At 42.3% G+C, this 25,196-nt stretch overlaps 2 protein-coding genes across 3 annotated transcripts in view; both read left to right on the forward strand.

The window, feature by feature from the left end:
* Positions 1 to 494: 494 nt before the first annotated feature.
* On the forward strand, positions 495 to 1,910 carry GJA8 (gap junction protein alpha 8). Its single transcript, XM_019739889.2, has one exon. The coding sequence runs from the start codon at positions 495 to 497 to the stop codon at positions 1,803 to 1,805; it is 1,311 nt and encodes a 436-aa protein (XP_019595448.2). The 3' UTR covers positions 1,806 to 1,910.
* Positions 1,911 to 13,563: 11,653 nt separating this feature from the next.
* Positions 13,564 to 25,196, forward strand: part of GPR89A (G protein-coupled receptor 89A) — a 32,659-nt gene continuing 21,026 nt past the window's right edge. The window contains exons 1-4 of one of the 2 annotated variants that reach the window (XM_019740018.2): positions 13,564 to 13,764; positions 20,154 to 20,213; positions 21,205 to 21,308; positions 24,888 to 24,994. In XM_019740018.2, the coding sequence (XP_019595577.1) occupies positions 13,723 to 13,764; positions 20,154 to 20,213; positions 21,205 to 21,308; positions 24,888 to 24,994 (313 nt within the window). In that variant the 5' untranslated portion in view covers positions 13,564 to 13,722. Of the gene's footprint in view, positions 13,765 to 16,766; positions 16,805 to 20,153; positions 20,214 to 21,204; positions 21,309 to 24,887; positions 24,995 to 25,196 lie in introns of those variants that run through there. The other variant, XM_074319270.1, reaches the window with a different exon arrangement.

Raw genomic sequence — 25,196 nt, forward strand, 5'->3', positions numbered from 1 at the left:
GTCAAAAGTAAAGATAGCTACGGACAATTTCATATGTACAAGAATTTCGGGGGGTGGGGGCCAAACCCTGGTGGTATAAGGTATTCTTCCAGCATTGTGCTTCATGAACCCTAGTTCTGCTTGTGGTCTTGATTTAACGCCATGGAACCACGGGTTTCTATTTATCGTCAATAGTCAACCCTTATTTGGGGTGGAGTTCAGGGAATCATACACATATTGCCCTATTTATCCTTTTAGATCACTTGTGGAGAACAGGGATTGCCATTAAACCCAATTTACAGATGAGAAAGTGAATGGAAGCAGATAATTGTGTGCCCCTTTTGTCCCCTAGTCCTAGTCTGCACAGAGGAGGCACTCAGTAGGTGCTGTTCACACGTAGACTGTTCGAGCCACTCAGAAAGGACAGGTACCCCAAGAGTTAGCAAAGAGACACTGACGGGGCTGCTCTGTGGCCCCTCAGCCTCTGCCTTCTCCCTCCTCCAGGCAGGGGAGACATGGGCGACTGGAGTTTCCTGGGGAACATCTTGGAGGAGGTGAATGAGCACTCCACGGTCGTCGGCCGGGTGTGGCTCACCGTGCTTTTCATCTTCCGCATCCTGATCCTCGGCACGGCCGCAGAATTCGTGTGGGGCGACGAGCAGGCCGACTTCGTGTGCAACACGCAGCAGCCGGGCTGCGAGAACGTCTGCTACGACCAGGCCTTCCCCATCTCCCACGTCCGTCTGTGGGTGCTGCAGATCATCTTCGTGTCCACGCCGTCGCTCGTGTACGTGGGCCACGCCATGCACCGCGTGCGCGTGGAGGAGAAGCGGAAGGAGCGCGAGGCCGAGGAGCTGTGCCAGCTGGTGGCGGGTGACCGTGGCGACAGGCTGCCGCTCCCCGCCGACCAGGGCAGCATGAAGAAGAGCTGCAGCAGCAGCAGCAAAGGCACCAAGAAGTTCCGGCTGGAGGGGACCCTGCTGAGGACCTACATCTGCCACATCGTCTTCAAGACCCTCTTCGAGGTGGGCTTCATCGTGGGCCACTACTACCTGTATGGGTTCCGGATCCTGCCCCTCTATCGCTGCAGCCGGTGGCCCTGCCCCAACGTGGTGGACTGTTTCGTGTCCCGGCCCACCGAGAAAACCATCTTCATCCTGTTCATGTTGTCTGTGGCTTCTGTGTCCCTGTTCCTCAATCTTCTGGAGATGAGCCACCTGGGCCTGAAGACAATCCGAGCTGCCTTCAAGAGGCCCGCGGAGCAGCCGCTGGGGGAGATCCCCGACAAGTCCCTCCACTCCATCGCTGTCTCCTCCATCCAGACAGCCAAGGGCTACCAGCTTCTCGAAGAAGAGAAAATCGTGTCCCACTATTTCCCTTTGACTGAGGTCGGCGTGGTGGAGACCAGCCCACTGTCTGCCAAGACTTTCAGTCACTTGGGGGAGAAGATGGGCACAGGGCCCCTTGGGGACCTCTCCCCGGCTTATCAAGAGACACTGCCTTCCTACGCTCAGGTGGGAGCACAGGAAGTGGAGGGGGAGGAGCAGCCTAAGGAGGGGGGAGCAGGACCCAAGGTTGGGGAGAAAGGGCAGGAAGCAGAGAGAATGAGCAGGGAAGAAGGGCAGGAGACCTTGGCAGAGCTGGAGGGGGAGAAAGTGGAAACCCCTGGAGTGGGGAAGGAGAGTGAGAAAGAGGTGACAAACCAAGGGTTGCCGGCTGAGAAGGCACCTTCCCTGTGTCCAGAGCTGACAGGGGATGACACCAGACCCCTGAGCAGGCTGAGCAAAGCCAGCAGCAGGGCCCGGTCAGATGACCTCACCGTGTGAAGTGGTACCAAAGAAAGAAAGAAAAAAGAACAGCAAAGAAAAAAAATGAGCAGAGCTAACATACAGGGCAAGATGAAAGAAAAAGATGCCAATGTGATTTGAGTCTTCTTCCCTCAAATCATGTTGGCCTCTTTTGATGTCCCTTCCCTCCCCCCCACCTCTGGTTGGACAGCCATATAATGGAACAGTGCATGTGGTACAGCTAGGACACTGTCTTTCTCGTACATAAGCGCTACCAAGAGAAACCCATTGTCCCATCGAAGTTCCCTGTCTCATACGACTGCCCTGCCCCTCTAGCGTAACGGCTCTGGGGGACTCTGCTTTCATCCCCTTTTTTCCAGAGAAATCCTTCTGATCAGAGTTGTGATTGCCTGATCGCTTTTTACTAGTCTTGTCTCAAGCTCACTAACTCAGCCAGACTTTGTCACCCCAGCCCTTCCCTAGCAGGTGCCATGTGACCATATATCAGGGGTCCCAAATGCAAATGCCTACAGGATACAGGCAGGTGATTTCAGGGGGTGAAGTGGCCTGTTCTAAAGCCATGGAGAGCTGGGCTGTGAAAGTCCCAGAGGGCAGAGGGCAGGTGCTGCCCAGGTCCACGCAGGTCTACCTGGCCATCTGATTACCAACTTCCTTTTAAGATATGCATTCTAGAAATGCTTTTCCAGAGCAAAGCTTCTTCTGAAACTATTCCTCTCCGTGACATGTTCCCGTTCTTTGGTGCCCCACTCTAAAGCAGAGTGGTCTAAAAATTAAATTCATACCAAGGTCTGATTGTTTGATAATTACTCCAAGGAAAATTTACATTCTAAAAGAGAAAGCCTAAGGCATAGCTCACCTGGGTTCATCCAAAGTGACCAGCCTTCAATGAAGGAATGGACCAGACAATGGACAGTTGACTAGAAAGAGGCGTACGTATCTGTCTTGCAGACATGTGACTTCCTGGCTGCTGCTTGAATCTTGCCCTTGCATCCAACGCTGTTCCACACAGACCTTCCTCTGTATGGTGAGAGAGGTAACAAAATGCCAGGCCTGGGAACCAGCCAGTGCATCATTGACCCCAATGGCTGCACTATTGCTCCTACAGTTTTGCTCCTGAAGAGCAATTTTAAGAAGATATAAACTCAGGGCCTGAGACTAGCGTGATCCTTACCAGAGTAAAGCATCTGTCTCAACTAGGACCTAATTCGAACCAGAAAAGAAAAAGAAACCTACATTCTGTTTAAGTGGAAACTGCTAGTGCTGTCTGGAACCAGTTGTATAGGTGTAGGTGAAGGCTGCTGCTACCCTCGTCTCTGCTGGGCCACAAGCGTGTGTGTGAGTGTATTTCCTTGGATGCAGCAGCATCTGCTCCAATGCCTCTACCTACCCATGGATGTTGCCATCTTCCCTTAGTCTTCCCAACAATAGAGAAAGCCGATGTCAGCATCAAGGGACCAGGACTTTTTTTTTCTTTCTGCTACTTAGTAGCTGTGTTATTGTCATCCCTTAACCTCTCTGTACCTCAGTTTTCTGTTTACAAACTAGAGATGGCATTTGCCACCAACCTACCTCCAGGGATATCATAAGGATTAATGAGTTGGCTTCCAAGCCTGGAGCCTGCTGAGTGGTGCCCTTCCCTGAGACGTTCCTCCAACAGCAGCGAGACTGGGAAGAAGGGCAGGTGGGTACTTTCCATCTGACCCTCCCAACCTGCTTTGCAGTTACATGGTGAGCGTTTTTCAGTGTGGAACAGACACTCTGAAGATCAGTTTTCGCAGACAAGACTCAAAACAGAATCTTGACCGCATATGTTTAGTAGGAACCTGAGGCTCTTTGACCTTGAGAAATGTCTGGAGACAGACTGGCAGTTACTTTCGTCCTCTGGAAAATGTCCCTTCATGTCCCATTTTAAGCTGCCACACAACTAGTGCCAGGTTCCAATCACAGGCAGCTGTGTGTCTGTGGAGGCCCTTAGTCTTTACAGCTGGATCCCTCAGTATCTGTTTTGAGGCAAAAAATTATGACTGACTCAGGATTAGAATCCCCCTGGGCTCCATCAGGTACAGCTTTAAATCCTACTCCTGATCCTTCCCTTGTTAAACTAACCTCACAGGGCATGTGGACTTAGCAATAAAAAGAAGCATTGGCAGCAGGACATCAGAAGTGCCTCTCCCTTCAGAGGAAAAGGGCTAATAGCTTAACAGCAGTTATAACACCTTCATCGGGAGATCTGTGACCAGAAGGGACAGAGTCAGTCAAAGTTCAGTTAGACAGTTTTGAGCCTGGCTCTGTAATCCCCATGCCTAGCATTTGGGGCATTATAAAAAGGCCTATCTGCTTTTCACCATGACTGTGTCACTTGCCACACAGGTGAAGCATCCAACACAGAATTAGACAAATATTTCTGAATGTCAGCATGACCTGGGGATCAGGTTTTCCCACAGGAACAATGAAGTTCAAGGCAGAAATGTTGGCTGCCCCTTATTGACTCTGGGAACCCCAAGATGTCACGTACCTGTTCCATATGACAATGTTCCCTCAGTTAATTGGGGGTAACAAGTTCTGCCCCCCTTCACAAGGTAGATCAAGTGAATCGATACCCAGGAAACACTATGAGCATACTCAAAAAAATAAGTGGGGTTTCTTTTAACTCAACTAATTTGGAAATAAAAGGAAAAGGAGGAAGGCCTTATCCAAACTGGTCAGAAGTCCTTATTGTAAAATGTATACTAAAGCAATGACAGTCACCACCTTCAAACACTCAGATTGTTAACTACGCTACTGATACAAAGTGAGCCAATAAGTAAAATGAAGGAAGTAAATTAAGGGGGAAGGAGGAAGTCAACATTTCTGTAGTCCTGAATTCCTGAGAATTATATTACAAAAGAAGACTGCCTTTAATCGTGCAAGAATTCATTGCTGAAAGTGGCACTGCAGGTAGTCAGCTTACTAGGGCCCACGTGTAGACGACCAGCCCCTTAGACGGTCTCTGACTCCTGGCAGATGGGAGTCCATGGGTCCAGAAAGAGCCGCTTGAACTCTTGGGTCCAAGCCCTGCGGAAGGCCCTGAGTTCCTGAGGAGGGTCCTTTGGGCATGCTGGGGTAAGAAGGAGCGTCCCCCCACACACCATCCCACTCCCTCTACTTCCTCCTCTGTCTTTCCCCTGACCCTGAATTACCCCTCTATGCATATTGTATGCAAATGATCACACCACCCAAGTTAGAAAAGTTTAGATGAAAAAGGTTTGCCTGGTTGAATGGAAACTCTTCTAAGTGTAAATACAATCTGTAAAATGAAGTAAGTGTGTGACTAGAAGTGATAGTGAAATAGTCAGGGAAACTTCTCTTCTCGTTATGATTGTATTATAACTAAACATGCAATTGGGAAGGAAGAAAAAGGAAACAAAATTCTGGGTTCAGCAGTTAGATAAGAGGAAGGAAAGCTTTTATGAAAGACAAGATACTCTCCACTGTCCTAGACGTTGCAGCTCCCAAAGCTGGGAAAAGTGGTGCCCTGCCGTGGCAATGGCCACCAAGGTAGCAGTGGGATATACTGTAGGCTCCAGCCCCATTGCTGTCTGGAAGTTCTCCAGTGAAGACAAAGAGGATTCTGGAAGGATTCATAAAGTTTCCTGGAGGGAAAAACAGATGGCTCCATTGCCTTTCTCTGCAAGTTTTTCCATCTATGAAATAGGATCAGTAAAGACTCAGCTAAGAAGCACATTCATAACCTCCTTGAGAAATCCCTGGCAAAGGAGACAGCATTATTGGGACTGTGTCTTGAATTCTCCAACCTTCCACATCTTCATGTCAGAGCTAATAGTCAGGTGTAAGACTGTTACAAAACAAATAAAACTAACTTGACTTTTTGCCATCTTTGTGTTTTCTTTTGACCTGTCCGCTAAACTAGACTGTGATGAAACTGCCCCAGTTTCTGGCTATTCTTCCTTTGTAATTAAGGAGTTGGGGAACAAAAGGACTGGGGTATGGAGAGAGAGGCAGTAGTATGCTGGTAAATATTCAACACCAGCTCTCCCCAGATAAAAAGGCCCTGGCTTGTAGTGTTTGCCAATTTCCTTGGTGTAAATTCTCCTACCACCATGAATTTCAAGCAACACAATGTCACTGAACACAGAGATGTTTTTTATGACCTAACCTTGGAATTTGCATACCATCACTTCCATCATATCTTATTGGTCACTATCCCCCAGTCTACTCCAACTACTGTGGACAGAATAAATTAGAAAGGAGCAAGATTTGAGGTAATGACACCAATTTTGGCTCCTTTTTCTTTCTTTTTTTTAATGGTTTAATTGTACATATGATGCATGTTGTAATCTGCTCCAAATGCGTCTTGGAAGTAGGCAGGATTTGAACAACAAACGATAACGCAATTTCCAGATTGCTGTTCGATTGCCATTATAAGGAAAGCCCTTGGCCCAGGATAATATCTGGTCATGACTCCATTGACCAGAACAGAGTTTTGAGTCCCTTTGGGGGGGTGGGGAGGACAGGCAGGGGGAATTCCTCTAGCTTCTGTACTCAGCTTTCCTGAAAACTGTTCAGTCTTTCTAACTCATCCAAGTTTTCCAGTTGCATTTTTCTGTCTTTCTCATTTGCTACAGCTATCAACTCTACACTGGCTAGATCTGTAGATGGAAGAAAGAACGAGGCACCTCCAGAACTGAGTTAGACTAATAAAACCAACAGAAAATGGATGGTTTTATTGTAATTACTTACATAATTGTAAGTAAGCTGAACCAACAGAATATAATGTAACCAAAACCAAAAAAAAATCCTCAATCACATCTTTAAAGCAAATATAATGACAAGGGGTGTTCTTACGGCCTTACAACAAACATGGGTATCTCTAATGTCTCCCAGATCAGAACCTCAACTTTCTCCAATTTTTTTTCATGATTGTATTACAGCGAAGCAATAATTTCTAGGACAACTCTATATCCTTCTTAAATTATAGGCTAATTGCCTTCCCTTTAAATATTTTTTAGGTACTGACTTGTCTAGTAGTCAAAGACCCTTCTTGACTTTTTAAAAATCCTGTTGACCTCATTACTGTGTCTAGTGTGGTCCTACATATTCACTGGGATTGAGACCCTCCTCTTTACAGATAAGTAACAGACAAGGAAAATAACAACAAAGAGACAGCTGACAACCTGTCTTTTTGTTTCAGGGACCTTAGAAGAAAACAAACAGTGAGCACCAAAAGTAAAAGAATAGCATAATTTCCAAAGATATTTACCTAAGAAAGTAAAAGTAAACTTTGAATCTATTTTGTGCTCTCAAAAAATTTTTAAAGAAAACATGGACTCTATAAAACAAGAGACGAAATATAAGATAATAAGATAATAGACTGAGATGGGAAAGGAGCTGGCAGAGTTAGCAAACAGTGCCACAGCAGAATTAAGAGGAATGAAAGAGCAGACTTAGCAACACAGAAAGTCAAATCAGTTTTGTAAAGGATAAACATCAGAAATTCTCCCAGAATGCCAAGAGGACGAAAAGAGATGGAAATTATCAGAGAGGAGATCATAGATATGGAAAAAGGCAATAGAAACCCACTACATAGCTATTGGTACTCCTCAGGGAAAATCAGGGCAAGTGAACCATAAGCATCAAAGATACAACAGGAGGAGACTTCTGCGCTGATCAAAGACCTGAAACAGCAAATTGGAAGGAATTTACCATGTACGGGAGAGGAGGGGGAAGAGGGAACATCTAGATAAATTTTTAGCTGCAAGTATAAAGACTTGATTCTACAATTTTAGAAATATAAGAAAACCATGGTTTGTGTACTGCTAATGAACAGTTATGTTTTCACCTTCTTATCCAGGTGTGACCCTAGAGTAGGAGGTGCAGCTTCCTGGGAAGAGAATGGCTGTTTCAGTATTAAGTCCTGGAAAGTGAAAGATTCTAGGATGAGAAAAAGAGGAGTTGGAAAGTGAGTCTTAAATAGGAAACAGGGAATTTCTTTCTCTGTCTGAGCCCCATTCTCTTCAGCCTGGAATCCCAAGTGTCCCAATGTGCTCAATATGTTTCCAACAGATAAGGAAACGATGGCCTCTGCCATATGGAAGCAAGTCAGAGACTAAATTAGGGAGTACATGAGTTAGTACCTGCCAAGACTGTAGAACAGAAGTTGGTATGGGAAACACTTGGGAAGTATTAGCTCTCATCACCATCACAAATATTATTCTATGTGATATAATTACTATCATTTAGCATGGTGTTATTAGTAAATGGGACATATTAGACTCAGCTGGGATACGGACATTTAAGGGAAGGGTTTGTGCACATGGTCTGGAGGGGTCGGGGGAGAGACCACTATTGGACATGGGGATTAGTAACAGCTCTAATGGAAAAGAAAAGCTAGGGTGAGGACAAGAAACCCAAAAGTCACAGCTCTTAATTTCAGCCATCCCTCCAAATGTGGAGTTAGTCCCTCCGGTTCCAACTTGGATGAACAAGATGTTTATTAAGTTACCTACAAAGGATGAAAATATATTATAATGAAATAATACTGTGGTAAAGATTTTGGCTTGATACTGCTCCAAAACATATTAAATTTCAGAAAAGAATAGAACATCTGTAGAATGTTAAGTATGAAAAATTTCCGCCAAAAACTCCACAATAAGCCAAATTTCATTTATGAGTGAAGGTAAGTGAATGGCATTCTCAATTATGCAAAAACTCAAAATACCCACAAATTCTTTCTTTAAAGAGAAATGTGTGTCATGATCCACTCAAGCCAAAAGAGAATTTTTAAAGAGTTCAAGAAGGCAAAGTATGAAAAGGACTGGTGATGAATACTGAAGATATTAAGCAGAAAATGAATTAAACATACTATAGTTAAGCATAGTTACAAACAGAATACAAATATCATAAATAATTCTCCACACATAGTAAATTTTTTAAATTAAGGCTTAAAACTCCAGATTATATCAACATAAACTTGGGAACCGTGTGAGGAAGAGGGAGGAAGGGAGAAGAAGAAATATGAGGACATAGAAAGTCATGATATTCTTAACTTACAAAGATATTATTTAGTCTCTAGGTGAGTAGTTGGAAAAATATAGGATTGCATGTGTTATTTTAAAATAAAAATGTAGGTCTCCCAAAGTACTAGGGGGAAAAATTAAGAAACATGCAGTTGATATGACAAAACAAGGGGGGTGAGATTAAAACCACACACACAAAATAAGAAGGAAGAATCATCAAACCAAACTATAATATTTATTTTTCTTGATATAAAATATAGTATGCAACAAAGCCATAACATGAAAGATTTTGCACTGAAAAATAAAGCATTGGACTATATGAAGCCGCCAGAAATACAAGGAGATATGGACAGAAAAATAGTAGTGAGAGAACTTAATAAGCCTCCTTCAGATCTTGACAAATAAATAGAACACAAAAATATGGAGGATCTGAAGATAATATATAAGTCTGACTTAAGGGCCATGTAATGGAATGTTAAATAAGCCATTTCCTAAGTCACACCCATGGTGACTGCCCCTTGCCCAGGGAAACTTGAAGGCTTGGTAAGTGTTTCTTATGGGCCAAAATCTTCACCACAATATTATTTTATTATAAAAAACAAACAAACAAAAAAGCAGACTGGTGAAATAAATCATGGTATAATCCTATGATGGATATCACTGAGTCAATGAAAATGCTGTAAAATCCTCAGCCTGAGAAAATGCCCATGATACATTTCTAAGTGAAACAGTATATAGCAAAACATTCTGCTTGTTGTATCCATTTTGGGCAAAAATGAAAAAGTACATGTGCCTGGGTATGGGTGTGTAACTGAGTAGCCAAGAATAAGAATGAATATTCCCGACTTTAGAAATATGCCTGCATTGAGCTCCTTTAGGATCACCTGACCAAAGTCAGGTGGTAAATCACACCCAGTGATAAAGGTGAGGGCTTCTGGAAAATGAGGAAATGTTCCCACCATTAGTTATCCTAAGGGGTTAGTCCTGGGGTACTAAGGAGTGGGGAGGTACGGAAAGCCTTTAGCACTGTCCAGGCCCAAAGGGCAGGAGACCCAAATTTAAGTGTGGAGAAGTTCAGAACAGTTCTGATGGAAGAGCATGAACATCTATTACTTTTCATTATGAATTTTAATTTATATATTCAATTTTAAATTTCCTCTCTCTCTATCCTTCCCTTTCACACATTAAATGGATCAAATTAATTCTGCATGAGAATTATATTAGTAGGGAATCTGCAAATGAGTTCTAATAAATAAGAAAAAATTTTAAGTTATGTATTTTAAATAATGCCTCTGAGTCTTTCCAAATTTGGGAGATATACAGTTATCAGCCTTTTCGGTTCAATTTGAATAATTGGTAGCCAAAAGTTTTAAATATACATTTAAACTGATTAATAATGAAGGAAAACTGTGAATGTAAATTCGTAATAATAATGGGTAAGAATTATTGCAAACTTACTACAAAGCACTTATTTTTCTAAGGGTTTAAGTGTATTCCTTATTTAATCCTCAAAATTTTATGCGCTAAACTGCTATTATAATCCCTATTTTTTTAGATGAGGAAAATGAGGTACAGAGAGTTAAGTAACTTGCACAGGGGCACACAATTATTTAATGCTTCTTCATTCTTCAGGAATATGGCCTCAACAACAACCACGCACTTGATTCAGTGTTAATTCTAACTCATCTGAACCTCTCAAGAGCCTGGACAGGACATCCTGAGAGCATCCTAGGTCAGGGCCAAGGTCAACATAGCCAAAATAAGACTGTATAAGTGGAAAGAACTAATTAGATTCAAGGAAGTAAGAGGAATTTTTTGAACCAAAACACAGGTGGTTGTTTGGCTGTGCTCAGGCAGTGGAGTGAGCATGCCTAGAGAGAGAAAAAAAAAAACAGCACAGCTAGCATCACTCTGGCCCTCAGCCCCTTTCTCCAGGCAAATCAGAGTTGACCTTTACCCACTGTGAAGGTCCTGATTTGTCCTAAGACACCTTTGATTCTCACAGCCAGTCCTCCAGCCTTGTTAGCGTCTGTAAGAACCTCCTGGAAAGCTGTTAACAATTCCAGAAGCCACCCTCAGAAATCCACTGGTCTGTCTGCCTTAAGGCCCATGAATCTACATTTTAAATGAGCTTCCCAGGCAGGGAGAGCACCATACATTGAGAAAACTGCCCCTAGACACTTTCTAGACGCCCCTGTAGAAGCTGTGCATGGGACCATTGGGAGGTGAGTGCTTTCTCTCTGAAAATTTGGGGCTTCCTGGCCAGCTTACCTTGGTGGCTTACTTGGGTAGACGGTGGGGTCCAAGGTCTCAGTGAACCTGTCAGAGCAAGGAAAGCTACACGACAGGATGGCTGTGTGTGGAGGGAAGCAGCTGGAGTAGGAGGCCATGGAATTGTCATATATCTCAATGTCATATATCAAAAAAGATTCCAAACTTACAACTGCATATGAATCTACTACTATACCACAATAAAAAGTTTAAAAACAAAATTTCTAGCAGAAGTTATTTAGCCACTGGCATGGGCAGGCGCTGTATGTGTGCATGGAGAAGGGGTGCTAGGGTGTTTCACAGGGTCCCAGTGTTAGGGTCAACTCCTGGACTCAGCCTTTTGTATAAATTTGGCGGAAGAGGGAAATATATTAGCCGTCAGGATGTGGATGGTGCCGGAAGATGAGAGAAGATAGGAGGTATTAACACTGTAGTTGCTATGGAAAAGGGTACAGTGAATTGATGTGAATAAACACTGGTCCAAGGGACATAGATTGGTCATGTTGTCAGTACTCTTTAATGGCAGATCTGTCTGGCTATCAATCTCTAGATCAATGGTAAACAATGGCCAGTAATCGTGAACATGAAATTTTTTGGATAGCACCCTTGGAAAATGGGTCACAAACTGGGGGCTCAGTCAGAGCCCAGGTGTCTTGACAGTCGACGGAGGTAGCAGCAGCAGATCTCACTGTTGAACAGGATAGCAGCTAGAGTGGACTAGGAGCAGAGTACCAGGGTAGGGACGGGAGGGCAAGCTATTTTGGGAAAGAGACTTGCTCTGAGAGGAGGTTGATTAGCTATTCATCTAGTGTGAAGGTTTCTAGAGACGTTCTACAATCAAAAGCAGGGGGTAGTAGTTCACTGGGTCACCCAGGCCTGTCCTTGGCCTGGACACAGGCGTTACAGTAGGGAGAATCCTGAATGGTATCATTCAAAGCTTTGCACAGGTCTGAGGCTAGCAGGATTGCATACCTTTCTCTGCTATGCCAGGTTCACTGAGACTCTGATCCCCACCACGCACCCCAGTAAGTCACCAAGGTAAGCTGTTTGCCTCCATAAGCTCTCCCAGCATTTTGCACTACTATCACATGGCCTCGAATCTGTTAGGGATTCTAACTTGTCATGTGTAGGTAAATGCCTACACAGTATCATCTGTGGAGGCATCTACCTGCTTCCCTGACAAATGTAGCCAGGGACACAAAGTTCTTTGGTTTAAGACTCTCCAAGAGTAGGGCTGCCTCCACTGCTCCCTGGCCTTCTGCATCAGGGAGGGAATGGACATCTGATAGGTAGTTTGGCTGCTTGGTATGGCAGAGTTCAATGCTAAGAAAGAGAGACACCTTCCCTTGTGTGTAATACATTTGTGAGTCTGTTACTCAGATTGCAGTAGTCTAAGCACTCGGGTCCTAGATGCCAGGTCCACTCAAGGCTGTACTTAGATATTGACAGCAGCTTTAACTGCAGCCACTCCCACACTGGGTGACTGCCCTCAGCTGTAGGCAGCTTCCAGGACTATGAGATTCCAGGGGCTACAAGTCTACCTAGAGCCCAAGTGGGAACCGATAAGTCCCAGAGCAGTGAATTAAGCCTTCACGAAATGAGTATTGAATGGATAAAGTAGTAATTAAGTACATATGAGCAACTGTAAGTGTGTGTGTGTGTGTGGGGGGGTAGTTCCTAAAATAACTCATCTTCAGAGTCTGAATTATTCCTTGTTTTGAATTAAATCAAACTTCATTTAACTTTCAGTCTTTTGTCCTACAACTGTCTCTTGGGGCCATATCAATTCTACATATTCTTTCACATGAAGAGAGCTTTCATGTTCCTGGGTCTTCATTCTTCAGTTCCTTTCATGGACCCTCGTCTGGTGGCTCACCTCTGAGGGTGCTCCAATACACCTAGGTGCCACTTAACAGTGTGGTACAAAGAATGCAGTACTCCAGATGTGGGCTAATGGATACCAAGTATGAGATTATCACTCCCCTGTTCTAGATGGTGCGCGTTTTTTGTTCTTATCACATCGGAAATTTACTTGCTTAGCTGTATTTGTTAAAATCTCACCTGCTCTCCCACTCTTCCCTCACCTGTAGCTGTGCAGTTGTTTGTGGAACCCAGTATACATTTTAACATTTAAAACGCAATGCCCGACTTAGGGTCTAACTCATTATAATAATCATTATTAACTTCATCTTATTAGCCATGACCAATATGACCATTACAAAATGGAATTACTACTTAAAACAAGATGTTAGCTGAGGCCCCACCTCCTTCAGCCTCAGAAATGTAAATACTACCTTACGTTACATTTGCTTTTGGATTTTCAGACCAGCGTCTCATCCCGCCCCTTTCGGCCAGCACACCTCTAACTAAGCCCCGCCCCCAAAGTGACATCTCCCTGGCCCCGCCCCCGGAGACTCCGCTCCCGGGCGCCTCGCGTCCGCCCATTCCCAGCCGCCGGAGGCGGGAAGCACTGGATGTGGCCGCTGATTGGGTGGCTGGGACGCAGCTTGATGGCGTCGGGCTGGCGAACAGCGATCCTGGTGGTGGCCCCCGGGCGAAGGCCGCGGGTGTGATGGGGCCGGAGTCTGGAGGGTGCTGTGGCCTTGGGGAGTGGAACGTCGAGGCACGCGCTCTTTCTACGTTTCGCCATGAGTTTCCTGATAGATTCCAGCATCATGATTACCTCCCAGGTGAGCCACTGCCTCCGCCGCAGGACTCCTTAGGGTCACTTTCCCCAATCGTCTCGGGGCCTCCGCGATGCGGCTGGCCCGGGTCTCGCTCGCAGCCTGCGGCCTGCACCTGCCTCATCCGTGCCCGGGCCCCGGGAGGGTGTGACATTTGCAGAGTCCGATTCCCTCCGCCCTCGTCTGGAGGCGCCCCGACCCAGCCTCCATCTTCCCACTGCCCCTCACCCTCCGCTTTCCCGTCCATCCTTGGAAGGGATCAGGTGGCCTCAGTGCTCAGAGCTGGTGCCGCGAGAAGGGCGAGGTCCCCAAAGCGCCCCGAAGCTCTGGACTGAGCTGCTGACCCACGGATTGGGGAAGCGTGTGGTTCCGGGCGCGGAGTGCGCCTCGGGCCAATCGGGGCTGGCTCCTGGGGACACGTGGGCACTTTGCTGGTTGTCAAATGCTGCATCCGGGTGCGGAGGAATTTGCCACCATCGCTTAGATCTTTAGGTTTCGGTTGTGCACGGACACCTCATTCTTTATCCTCTGTTTGCTGCCCATGCGTTTCGGATCTTTTTCTGACCCTCCGTTCTTATTAGCCACGTTCATTCATTCGCACAGTCAACGAACTTTTATCGATCGTTTATATAAAGCTCGGAGGGTACAAACATAATTTAGACACTGACTCTCCCTGCTCTGTAGAAGCTTCTCTGGGGAGCTTCTTGCTTTTACCACGTCATTCCTTGAGTTACTCTATGTTTTTTTCTTCATAGCATTTATCACAACGCTGATACCATTTATGTATTTGTTTATGAGTTTATTTTTTGAGATGTTGAGACGTGCATAGTTGTATCCCCCCTCCAAGTGCAAACATTCGATAAATATATGTTGGCCAGCTGTTAATATTTGTAGAAGCTCAGACTGTCTAATTATTGATCTTTCCCCTCTCATTCTTCCAGTAATTTATTTTTTCCGAATTGTTCTTGTTTTCAAGTGGCAAACGACAGAAACAGTTCATTTTGGGGATTTAAAGTGAATTAAATCTTTGGTTTTTGATCCAGGTTTCATTTGCTTCATCCTAATGCTTCTGTCTTTGGAGGAGAACTTTGTCCTTGTCTCTTAAAAAACTTTTATTGCAACATTTTAGAAAGTATGAAACAAGGAACACCCTAACAAAATAAGTTTTTATTTTTAAATTTACCATCCTTTATATAGTTTTCATAATTATTGTTTTTATCAGCTGCATAATATTCAAATGTATTGATGTACAAAAATCTGGACATGTAATTTTCTTTTCAAACTTTTCTAAGGCTTCCTGTTGCCCTGGGTGACAACTCAGGGTTATTTTTAGCCCTAGTATCAACTCAAGGAAAATGACAGTATTTAAGTACCATTTTTTTCACTCAGAATCAAAATAAGAATGTCAGTGAGGAAATTGGCATTGAATTGTAGCCTCTAAGATTTTCAATACAGACATAATTGATAAGTTGAACCATGAAAATGGCTTTCTGACCTTTTATGCCATATAATTAATAATACTTCAACTTTCACATGGAATATCAAATATAATTCTCAGACCTGCTCTGTACAAATGAGGAACTAAGACCTCCTTTGCATGGAGTATTCTTGGTAGATATTTATGTGGCTACTGCATCATCATTTAGGTGTCAGTAAAAATGTTACTTCAGGAAGCCTTTACCTGACTCCCAACCCCCAAAGTAGCCTCCATTCCAGCCACCTTCTGTCTCTTTTCTGTTTTAATTTCTTTTTAGCATCTATCACTATTGTTTATTTGGGTGTTTGTCAGCTGTAAACTCCCTGAGGTCCAGGATATTCTCTTTCTTGTTCTCTAGCATCTAGATGAATTGCTGGAACATATTAGAGGCCTACTAAATATTTGCTTATTAAAAAGCACCTGTCTAGAGAGGCGTGGTTACCTTAGAAACACCTGCCCCTCACTTTTCCTGTTTTGTATGAACTGAAAGATTTATTTAAAATGAAATCTGAAATTAGAGGTCATATACTGGAGCTGGTCAGCCTCAAGTAACATCTTGGTGTAGAGATCGTTCACCATGCCCCGGGATAAAGTTCAAATCCTTAATACAGTTTATAGGGTGTCTTATGAGACCCCAGCTCTGACTTTTCCAGCCTTGGCTCTCGCTATTTCTCACTTCCCTTTGTACTGTAGCCTTACAAAGGGTGCCTTACTTTTAGCGTTCTTCTGTTTCCTGAATCTGGCCAGGCTATCCTGCCTTCAGATTTCCACACAGTCTGTTGTCACTTTTTGGACATTTTTCCGGTACCCCTCCACTTCTGTCTCCTGGCTAACTCCTATTGAGCCTTCAGATTTCAGCACGAACACCCACGAAGCATCTCCTAGCCTGGACTGGGTATCCCCGCACATGCTTCCATAGTTCACTTTGCCCGCTTCCCTTATACAACTCTATCACATTGTTTTGTAATTACTTATCTATCTCTCCCATAGATTATAAACTCCTTCAGAGTGGTATCCATGCCCTCGTTCAGCATTCTAGCTCTAGGACCTGGCACATAGTAGGCACTAAAAGATATTTGTTAAATGAATAAAGGGTAAATAAATGATCTGAGAAAGGGGCCTTTTTCAGTCAGTTCTTTAATAACTGCCCTGCCAATGGCTGTCTCTCTTTTTTTTTAATCTGTAGCTAATTTCTAATGTAGGAGTCATTTTTTGTAAACGCAGCTGTTATCTAACTCATGTTTTGAACCGTCTATATAGTCATAAGACTTATCAGTTCCAAAGTACACTCTAAGTCCCAAGGTCAAGACTGTACAATTTTTTAAATATTAATTCTCTTTTTAAATAAGAAGCTATGCACCTTCTATTTTATTTGCAAAACTATTTGAGAGTGCTTATCCCTTCTACATGCTTTTTAGATCCTCTATAATCTTGCCAGAATTTATATTTATCTTGGAATTAAAGGATTCTCCAGTTAACTTTTTTCAAGTTGTATTAAAAAGTCTTTTGTTGGTTTTTTTTTAAAGCTTTCTTATCGTTGTGAAAGGAGCCCACTATTAAGTATTAAAGGTATAGATCTCTCTTTTTCTTCCATTTCCCATCCCCTCGTGTAGAATATCATTTTCGCTTGTTTTTCTTGTTTCAAGTTCCATTTCAGGATGGTCTTTAATATGTATGTTATTTTCTTTCTTATCTCTATCCTACACACCACTTCCAGTTCTAAATGCTTGACTTCTCCAGTTTCAGTCGTGACTTCATCAGTCATATAAAGGTGGCCTCTAAACTCTGAATTTAAATGTCTCCACTGGTGATGATGATTTATAATAACCAAAGAGTGTCCTAGGTAGTCGAGGGATACTTTCTCCCATCTGTTCGCCCCTTTCCTTTTCTGCTTGGTCTGGATTCATGCATTTAAGCTATTTTTACCCTCTTGTTTCTTTACCCACATGTAATATAAAACTCCACAACTTGAATCACTGCTACAGTTTCTCTACTACTGGTTCAGGGGCCTGAAGTCTGCCGTAGAAAATTCCACACCTGCAGATTGGGGACTCCCTGAGTTTAAGGGCAACTTGGGCTCACTGAATCATTTTTTTTTCTTGGCCTTAATTAGCTGCTTGTTCCAGTCCCCTCATAATTTCTCTGAGTCTTTATCACTCTCTTCGGAGCCCTTTTTTCTATCCTTACCTCTTACTCTTAACAGATGACTGACTCCTACTGTATCAGCAAAAGTGAGACCAAAGGTGACCTACTTCCTGGCCTCACTCTGAGTTGTCACCTGTGTCCACAGCCATTCCTAACTCCTTCCCTCCCATGTCAGAAAATGAGGTGCCCCCTACTCCTGAGTAAGGCCATCCTCTCCACCTTGCCTTTGATCTTGGAGCAGCTTATCGTGAAGTGGTTAAAAGCACCAGCTCTAGAGTCAGTCACACCATGACACTTACTATCAACGGATTCACTTCTGTAAGCCTCAGCTTTCTCTGAAAGGAGGCCAGTCAAACCTTCTTGGCTTTTTCTGATTTAATGAGATTACAACGCTAAGCATTTGGAGTTCCTGGAGTATAGTAAATGGTCAATAAACGGTTGCTAGTCCTAATAATAAATTAATATCATCAACTCACCCTCTGTGTTCCATCAGTTCCTGCTCCCGTTGGTTTATCCCCTTCCTCTACTGCTTTCTTCCTCTTGGCCTATACACTTTCCCTTCATCTCATATTCTTCTCTAGGCTACTATCTAAAGTTTTCTGTCTCTGTCTCCCCCTCGCATTCTTGGCTCTCCCTGCGGTAATTTGTGCGTATGGTCTCTACTGCCTTACACCCCCATTCGCTCCCAGCCGGCTAGTCTGGTTCCTGCCTCCATCTCACTATTCAGACTGTTTTCCTTAAGGTCAGCATTGAACCCCAAGTTACCAGATCCTCTGAACAGATTTCAGTGCTGGTTTTATTGTCCCTCTCTGCTTCATTTAAGACTCCTTTGAACTCTATTCCCTTGGTTGCAGGATACCACACTCTCCTTGTTCCATTATTTCTCTGACCAGTCTGTCTCTTTCTCCTTCCTGGTCTCTTCTTCCCATTCCTACCCTCTAGTGATTTCTTCTTGGCATATTGTTCTCCTCACTCTACGTACTATTCCTGGGTGATTGTAGGTACTTGGGGGGTTTCAGCTCTTAGGTGTATCTCAGTCCTGCCTTCCTAATCTGTCTTCTGTGTTGACCTGGATGGCCCTCCGACACGTAGCATTTCTAACAGTGAATGTGTCATCTTCCCAACCCCCACCGCCATTCCCAAACTTTTTCTTCCCCCAATATTCTTTGTATAAATTTGGTGGCCTCACTCTTCATCCTTTATTCCCCCTTGTGGATTTTACCTTTTAAATACTCAACTCTGTTGCCTTCTCCAACTACCAGTGTCTTAATTCAGGCCTTTGTCATTCCTCACCTGGACTACTATGGCAACCTGCTATAATATTGCTCTTTCTGCAGTGTTGTTTCCTTCCCATGGAGCTTACTCATAGCCGCCATAGCGCTCCATATAAAACAAACCTCTCCACGTTTTCTCTTCTCCCTCTTTAACCGACTCCTCATCACCCAACACTAACCCAAGTGCCTTAGGGCGGCCTTCAGGGCTCCCTGTCATTGGTCCTCTGATCCCCGCTTAGCCTCAGTCTTAACCCCTTCCTTCTCTGAATTTTATCTTCTAGCAGCACCGAAGCATGTGTAGTTCCCAGTATATGCCATGCTATTTCTTTTTTAAAAATTATAAACATTTTTTTATTAGTTTCAGGTGTACAAAATAACATAGTGATTAGACATTTATGTGCCATGCTGTTTCATACCTGTGTGCCTTACCCGTGCACTTTGCTATCTGGGAAGATAACCCTGTCCTCCAACCCCCATCACCTATCTTTTACCTGCCTAATCCTTTTTCATCCTTCAACAGTGTTTTGGGTTTTTTTGTTTATTTGTTTGTTTGTTTGTTTGTTTGTTTGTTTGGAAGCCTTTGACTGTGGAGTGAATACCTTAGAACCTCTCTCTGGAAAATGCATATAATCCCAAAATGTGCACATGATACCAAGTTTTAAACCCAAATTAAAACCTCTCTCAGCAAAGGTATTCTCCAGAAAAATCTGTCCTAACCCACTATGCTATTGTGTCTAAAGAATGTGGCTGAAAATATGAGTTTGGTGGGTAGGAGGGACACAGCAGGAACCTCTGCTAAACTGTTCTCTAGCTGAGAGAGAGAGAGAGAGAGAGAGAGAGAGAGAGAGAGAGAGAGAGTTCTGTTTACCAGTGAAAAACAAACCAGCTTTAGAACACTGAAAAAAGCTGTCATGTGGCTGCTATCCCTGATGTCTGCTTGAACCCAAACTGGCAAAGTGAGATCCTGCAACCCCTTGGTTTTACACAGAGATGGAAACCACTTTGTGTGGGTTAGGAGCACAACCCATATAAAGTGGAGAAGCTAAGAAAGCTCCATGAAGGAAAACATAAAAAATACCAGTCTTTCTACTGCTTTCCTTTTTTTTTCTTTTTTTCTTTTTTTCTTTCCCATGAAGTTGTTTTTTTAAATATTTGCAAACAGGGATCATCTGTAAGAAAGCAAGTTTCACTGACTACTTTTTTATTTGCTAACTTCTCTGACTCATAAAATGAGTATCATAAGGTTACAGGAAAAACATATTTTAATATTTGTCTAACTTAAAACATTCTAAAACATGGATGATTCCAAAAATTAAAGAGCATTTCAATCTCTACTCCCAAAAGTTGAGGATTTTAATAAATAGTTCTTATATGAGTAGATCTCATCTTTAATCGCTGAAATAAACTGTCTAGTTAGCAGACTTTATCCTCAAATACTCTGTATATGACATTCCTTAAAAGATTATGTACACTGACCTTCTATCTTCTTTCTCCTGCAGATACTATTCTTTGGATTTGGGTGGCTTTTCTTCATGCGCCAACTGTTTAAGGATTATGAGGTAAGAAGAAATCATTTTGATGATGCTAATACTGTATGAATTTAAATTGCTGTAAAATGGGGCAAGAAGAATATCTCCATTAAAGAAAGGTTATGTTCACTTCCAAGACAGGAAGTTTTTGCCAAATGAGTGCTGTGTAATTCTTAACTTGGAGAATATGATTAGGCTTAGTTGATTGTTTGTTTGTTTGTTTGTTTTAAGAAGCCAGAAGCCAGAAGCAGGAATTGTCATGCCTTGGACACCTCAGTACACATACCAATAGCAGATAGTTACTCTTTGGGAGGGAATTTAACTTATAATGTCTCATAAATGTTCCTGTTCGTTTGGGTATCTGACTTTCAATGTTAAATGACCAATCTTACATCCTAAGTTAATACCAAAATCCTGAGGCTGACCTGGTTTTTATCTTAAGCCTTGAATTCAGAAAAACGCCAGCCGGGACTGGACATTGCCCAGTTAATCTTCCTCATTTAGTAATCAGCTCAATGGCTATGGGCTACTTTGGGGTCGTTTCTAGGATGTTCTCCCCCGGGGAGTTGGGGCTGTTGTCTGAAAGAGCCCAGGATTCTAGAGCTTCTGTTCTGTTTGATACTTTAAGGCCTCGCAGGGAAGATTCTAGAACTGGTCCAAGATCTGCAGAGTGTTAAAGAAACCCTTTTAGCTCTAACCTATATATATTTACATCTGTCTTTTTTTTTTTCTTTTGGTCATTGTGCATCAGGAATTCTAAGTGCTACTTCTGACCCTGTCACTTCATTTTCTTGTGCCTTAAATCCTCCACGAGAGGATGATGGTACTCGTGAGCCATGAATCAGAAGCGTTGCCATCTTCATCTCTTCCCTTAGCTCCAGGCGACTTACTGTTTTGGCCCCGTTTCCAATGACATGAGAATTTCTTCAAAATAAGTTTTCTGACTTGTAAAATTAGAAGATTATCAGTTCAGTACTTCAAACAAGGAAATGACTCAGTCTCTGTTTGGCTTTTTTCCCAGGTACGTCAGTATGTCGTACAGGTGATCTTCTCAGTGACTTTTGCGTTTTCTTGCACCATGTTCGAACTCATCATCTTCGAAATCTTAGGCGTATTGAATAGCAGGTGAGTGAGGGTACTGATTAGCTCTCCTCTTGAGGAAACCTATGTGACTTTCTTTGCATAGAAGACTTTCTTAGATCCCATAGCTGAAAAAATCCACCGTGTGGTTAGGTTAGTCTGAATACTGTAATAATAACACCCAATATGGGTTCCAACCACCCAGTAACTAGTTTGACAAAGATTGTGAAACAGTGGGGAAAGAAATCTGGCCAGTAGCTCTGAAATACTAATTAAGAACAAGACTGAAAGCCTCGTCCCAGGCTTCACTCCTAGCAGTTTTATTTTTCTCAGGGTTTTCTCTAACTAAATCCCGGTAATGGTCCTCCATATTGTTCTGCTGATTTACAAGATCAGAATTCCTCCGAGCTCGTTAAGGGTTAGAACTGAAGACTAAACTCCAGTTCTTAACTAACTTAGTTAGCTTTGTTGATTTCATAGGTATGGTCAAGTCTGATTGAACTTAAGAGTGTTAAGGATTTTTTAAAACTCCTATCCCCCTCCAGATAACATACCTGTTAGTTTATTAAACAGTCTACCCAAAATATTTCTTGCTCGTTAAACTGCAAGCTTGATTTTTTTTTTTTTAGGCCATTGTTTATGTGTAGAGTACATCAGCTATTCAGAACAAAATGGCATTTACCTCTGTAGGCAGGAATCAGTGCTGAGATAAGCTGTATAACTCGCCAGAGGCCCCTGACACTTGAGACTTACAGAGAGACTGTCTTGTCAGATTCCTATTGTGAGAATCAGAGCTGATCATGGTGGTCTCTCGGTAGATAAATTACGAACTTAGAATACGGTAGAACAGGAATTTCCTGTTTTCAACTTGTTCTTTTCAACTTGTTCTTTAATAACCTAGACCTTTCTTAGATGAGCTGGAGGCAGATCCTATGACTATGGAGAATAGGCCAGTGTTATTTTACATGCTAGTTATTACATTTTATTATCACAACTTGGAAGTTGCACTATCTAACAGAGATCGGCAAACTTTTTCATGTAGGCCAGATAATGAACATATTAGGTCTTATGGGCCATACAGTTTCTATTGCCACTACTCAAGTCTGTGTTGTAGACCAAAGGCAACCAGAGGCAGGATATCAACAGATGGGCATGGCTAGGGGACCATGGTTTGCTGACCGCCAATCTAGGTATCAATAGGAAGGACTATGGCTCATATTTGCTAAAACCAAAATTCCTGTTTTGGTAGATGATGTCCCCCAACTTTTAGCTCATTTGTAATTAATAATCCCATATAGTAAGACACATCACTCAGTTACTTTGATGTATTTTTCTTAAAAGAGTATAGGGAAGTAGCATTGCTAGAATTACTCTTTCTTGGGTACTCCTTTGGGGATTAGGTGTGTGTGGCTGAGACATGTCTTCAGTTACACTTATTTTTTTCATACTAACATGTGTCCCTGCGGTGGAACGGAAATATGGACCTTAATCATGCATTATATCTGTGCAGTGACTGCACCAGAATAGTTTTCAAAGGAGACTCTTGGCCCTGATCAAAAGTAATCTTTGGATTCCCCTCTGAGCAGAAGTGGCATGGCCTCCCATTCAAATGCATAATCTTGTGAGGACCCTTCATTCTCTCAAGAGAATGGCACTTTACCCTCAGCTCAAAAGTTAGTTAAAATATTATACATGGTTTGCTTTTAGTTGGCAATGTGGATTACGTGTGTCATTTCAAACCCACTGCCTCCCTCCTTTCAGAAGCTTGGCTGAAATACTAAGTGTGATTGCCTGGAGGACATGCAGATTGTTTGTTTCTCCGAATGCTCTAAAGTGGGTTAATCCAGTTGAGCAAGAAGCTGTCCATGTTTCTAGACTAAATGCAGAGTAGCCTCTCTGAATAGCTCTTTGTTTCACGATTCCTGCCATCTATGCTAAGGGGAAACAGTAGGAAACGGCCCTCTGAATCTCATTGATGTTTCCCTTGAAAGAATGTTGTTGAGGACATTGTTAATGCCCTCACATTTTCTTTATATGCAATCTTTGGAAAATTTTCGTTATGATCTCAGTAATAATTCAGCAATAAGAAATCAGTAATAATTATGTTTCCTTTAAGCAGTTTGTTTGTGTTTCTTCCAGACACTGGGATTTATCGAACTGATCAAATTTTCTACTTCAAATCAGTCTTTAGAAAACTTAAAGCTAAATTTATGACCCACCCAATGCAAGTTTCTAGAACTCCATGGTGTGCATTTTCATAATAGCCACCAGGCCTGGCCTGATATTTTACCTATCTTTTACCATTGTTTTTCCTCTTTTATATTTCCTTACTGTTTATTTCATCATCCTGTGTTTTATATATATCCTCATAAGCCACTTCACCGTTTTTTGAAAGCAGGCCTAAGTACAAGTAAGTTTAAAATCAAGAAATAAAAAGGACACCATCCAGAAAGTGAACAGATATCCCAAGAATGGGAGAAAAATTTTGTAAACCACCTATCTGATAAGGGACTTTATGTAGGATACACAAATAACTCTTATGACTCCATTATAAAAAGGCAAATAACATAATTGAAAAATGGACAGAGGATCTGAATACACATTTCTCCAAAGATTATATACGAATGGCCAGTAAGCACTTGCATAGATGCTCAACATCATTAGCCATTAGGGAAATGCAAATCAAAACCTCACTATGATACCAAATGTTCATAGCATTGCTATTTCTAATAGCTGAAAAGTAAAACAACCCAAGTGTTCATAAACTAATGAATGGATATTATTCAGCTCTAAAAAGGAATGAAATACTGAGAGATGCTACAATATGGATGAACCTTGAAAACTTGATGCTAAGTGAAAGAAGCCAGTCACAAAAGGCCATGTATTGTATGATTCCATATGTATTAAATGTCCAGAAAGGCAAATCCATAGAGACAGAAAGTATTATATTTTGGTGGTTTCCTAGGGCTGGGGAGGTTGGAAGGAGAGGGGAGTTTCGTTGTGGTGTGACGAAAATGTTCTAAAATTGATTGCGGTGATGGTTGCACAACTCTGACTATACTAAAAACCATTGAATTATACACTTTAAATGGTAAATTAGATCTCAATAAAATTGTGAAAATCCTAAAAATATTTTAATCAATAAATAAAATCTATTTTATATTCAATAATAAAGCAGTTGTGCAAACCAGATGTTTAATTATATTGAGGGGATAAAAGAAGTATTTCTGAGTCATTATGGCTCATGTTACTGTTAACATTTATTTTCTGTTAATGCTTGTATTGGAATAAGACTCCCCGTGGTGATGGAAACAAGTCGCTCTACTAATCGTAGTATATGTTGATATATTATTATGCATCGCCTATGAATATAACTAGAGCACTGACATTCTCATTTTGATAAATGAAAATTTTATGTTAAGACGAGTATGTATATCCTTTCAGAACTTTGTGTTTTTGAATCTCTGTAAACGAGCAGATAGAAACACCCGCTCTGTCGACTAATTAGATGGGGGATATTCAGTATTGAGTTCAAAGAGCAACTATCCTTTGGGAGACTGAGGAGAATGACAGGTGCTGCTCTTTCCCCTCCTAATGATAGATAGTCTTTGGCTTTTGTTTCAGCTCCCGTTACTTTCACTGGAAAATGAACCTGTGTGTAATTCTGCTGATCCTGGTCTTTATGGTGCCTTTTTACATTGGCTATTTTATTGTGAGCAACATCCGACTGCGTGAGTATTTTTCCCGCTCGTGTTGGCATATAGTTGGAGATGAGTGTTCTTGGAGGTTGAGGCTGTGGAGTCCTTCATTTCTACATTACTTTCAGTACTGTGTTTCCCCGAAAATAAGACCTAACCGGACAATCAGCTCTAATGCATCTTTTGGAGCAAAAATTAATATAATATAATATAATATAATATAATATAATATAAT

Source organism: Rhinolophus sinicus, linkage group LG14 (assembly GCF_036562045.2).
Source record: "Rhinolophus sinicus isolate RSC01 linkage group LG14, ASM3656204v1, whole genome shotgun sequence".
NCBI lineage: Eukaryota > Metazoa > Chordata > Mammalia > Chiroptera > Rhinolophidae > Rhinolophus > Rhinolophus sinicus.

What these genes read in the sequence shown, in the direction of transcription:
- GJA8 (XM_019739889.2), top strand. Translation starts at nt 495, where the DNA reads ATGGGCGACTGGAGTTTCCTGGGGAACATCTTGGAGGAGGTGAATGAG.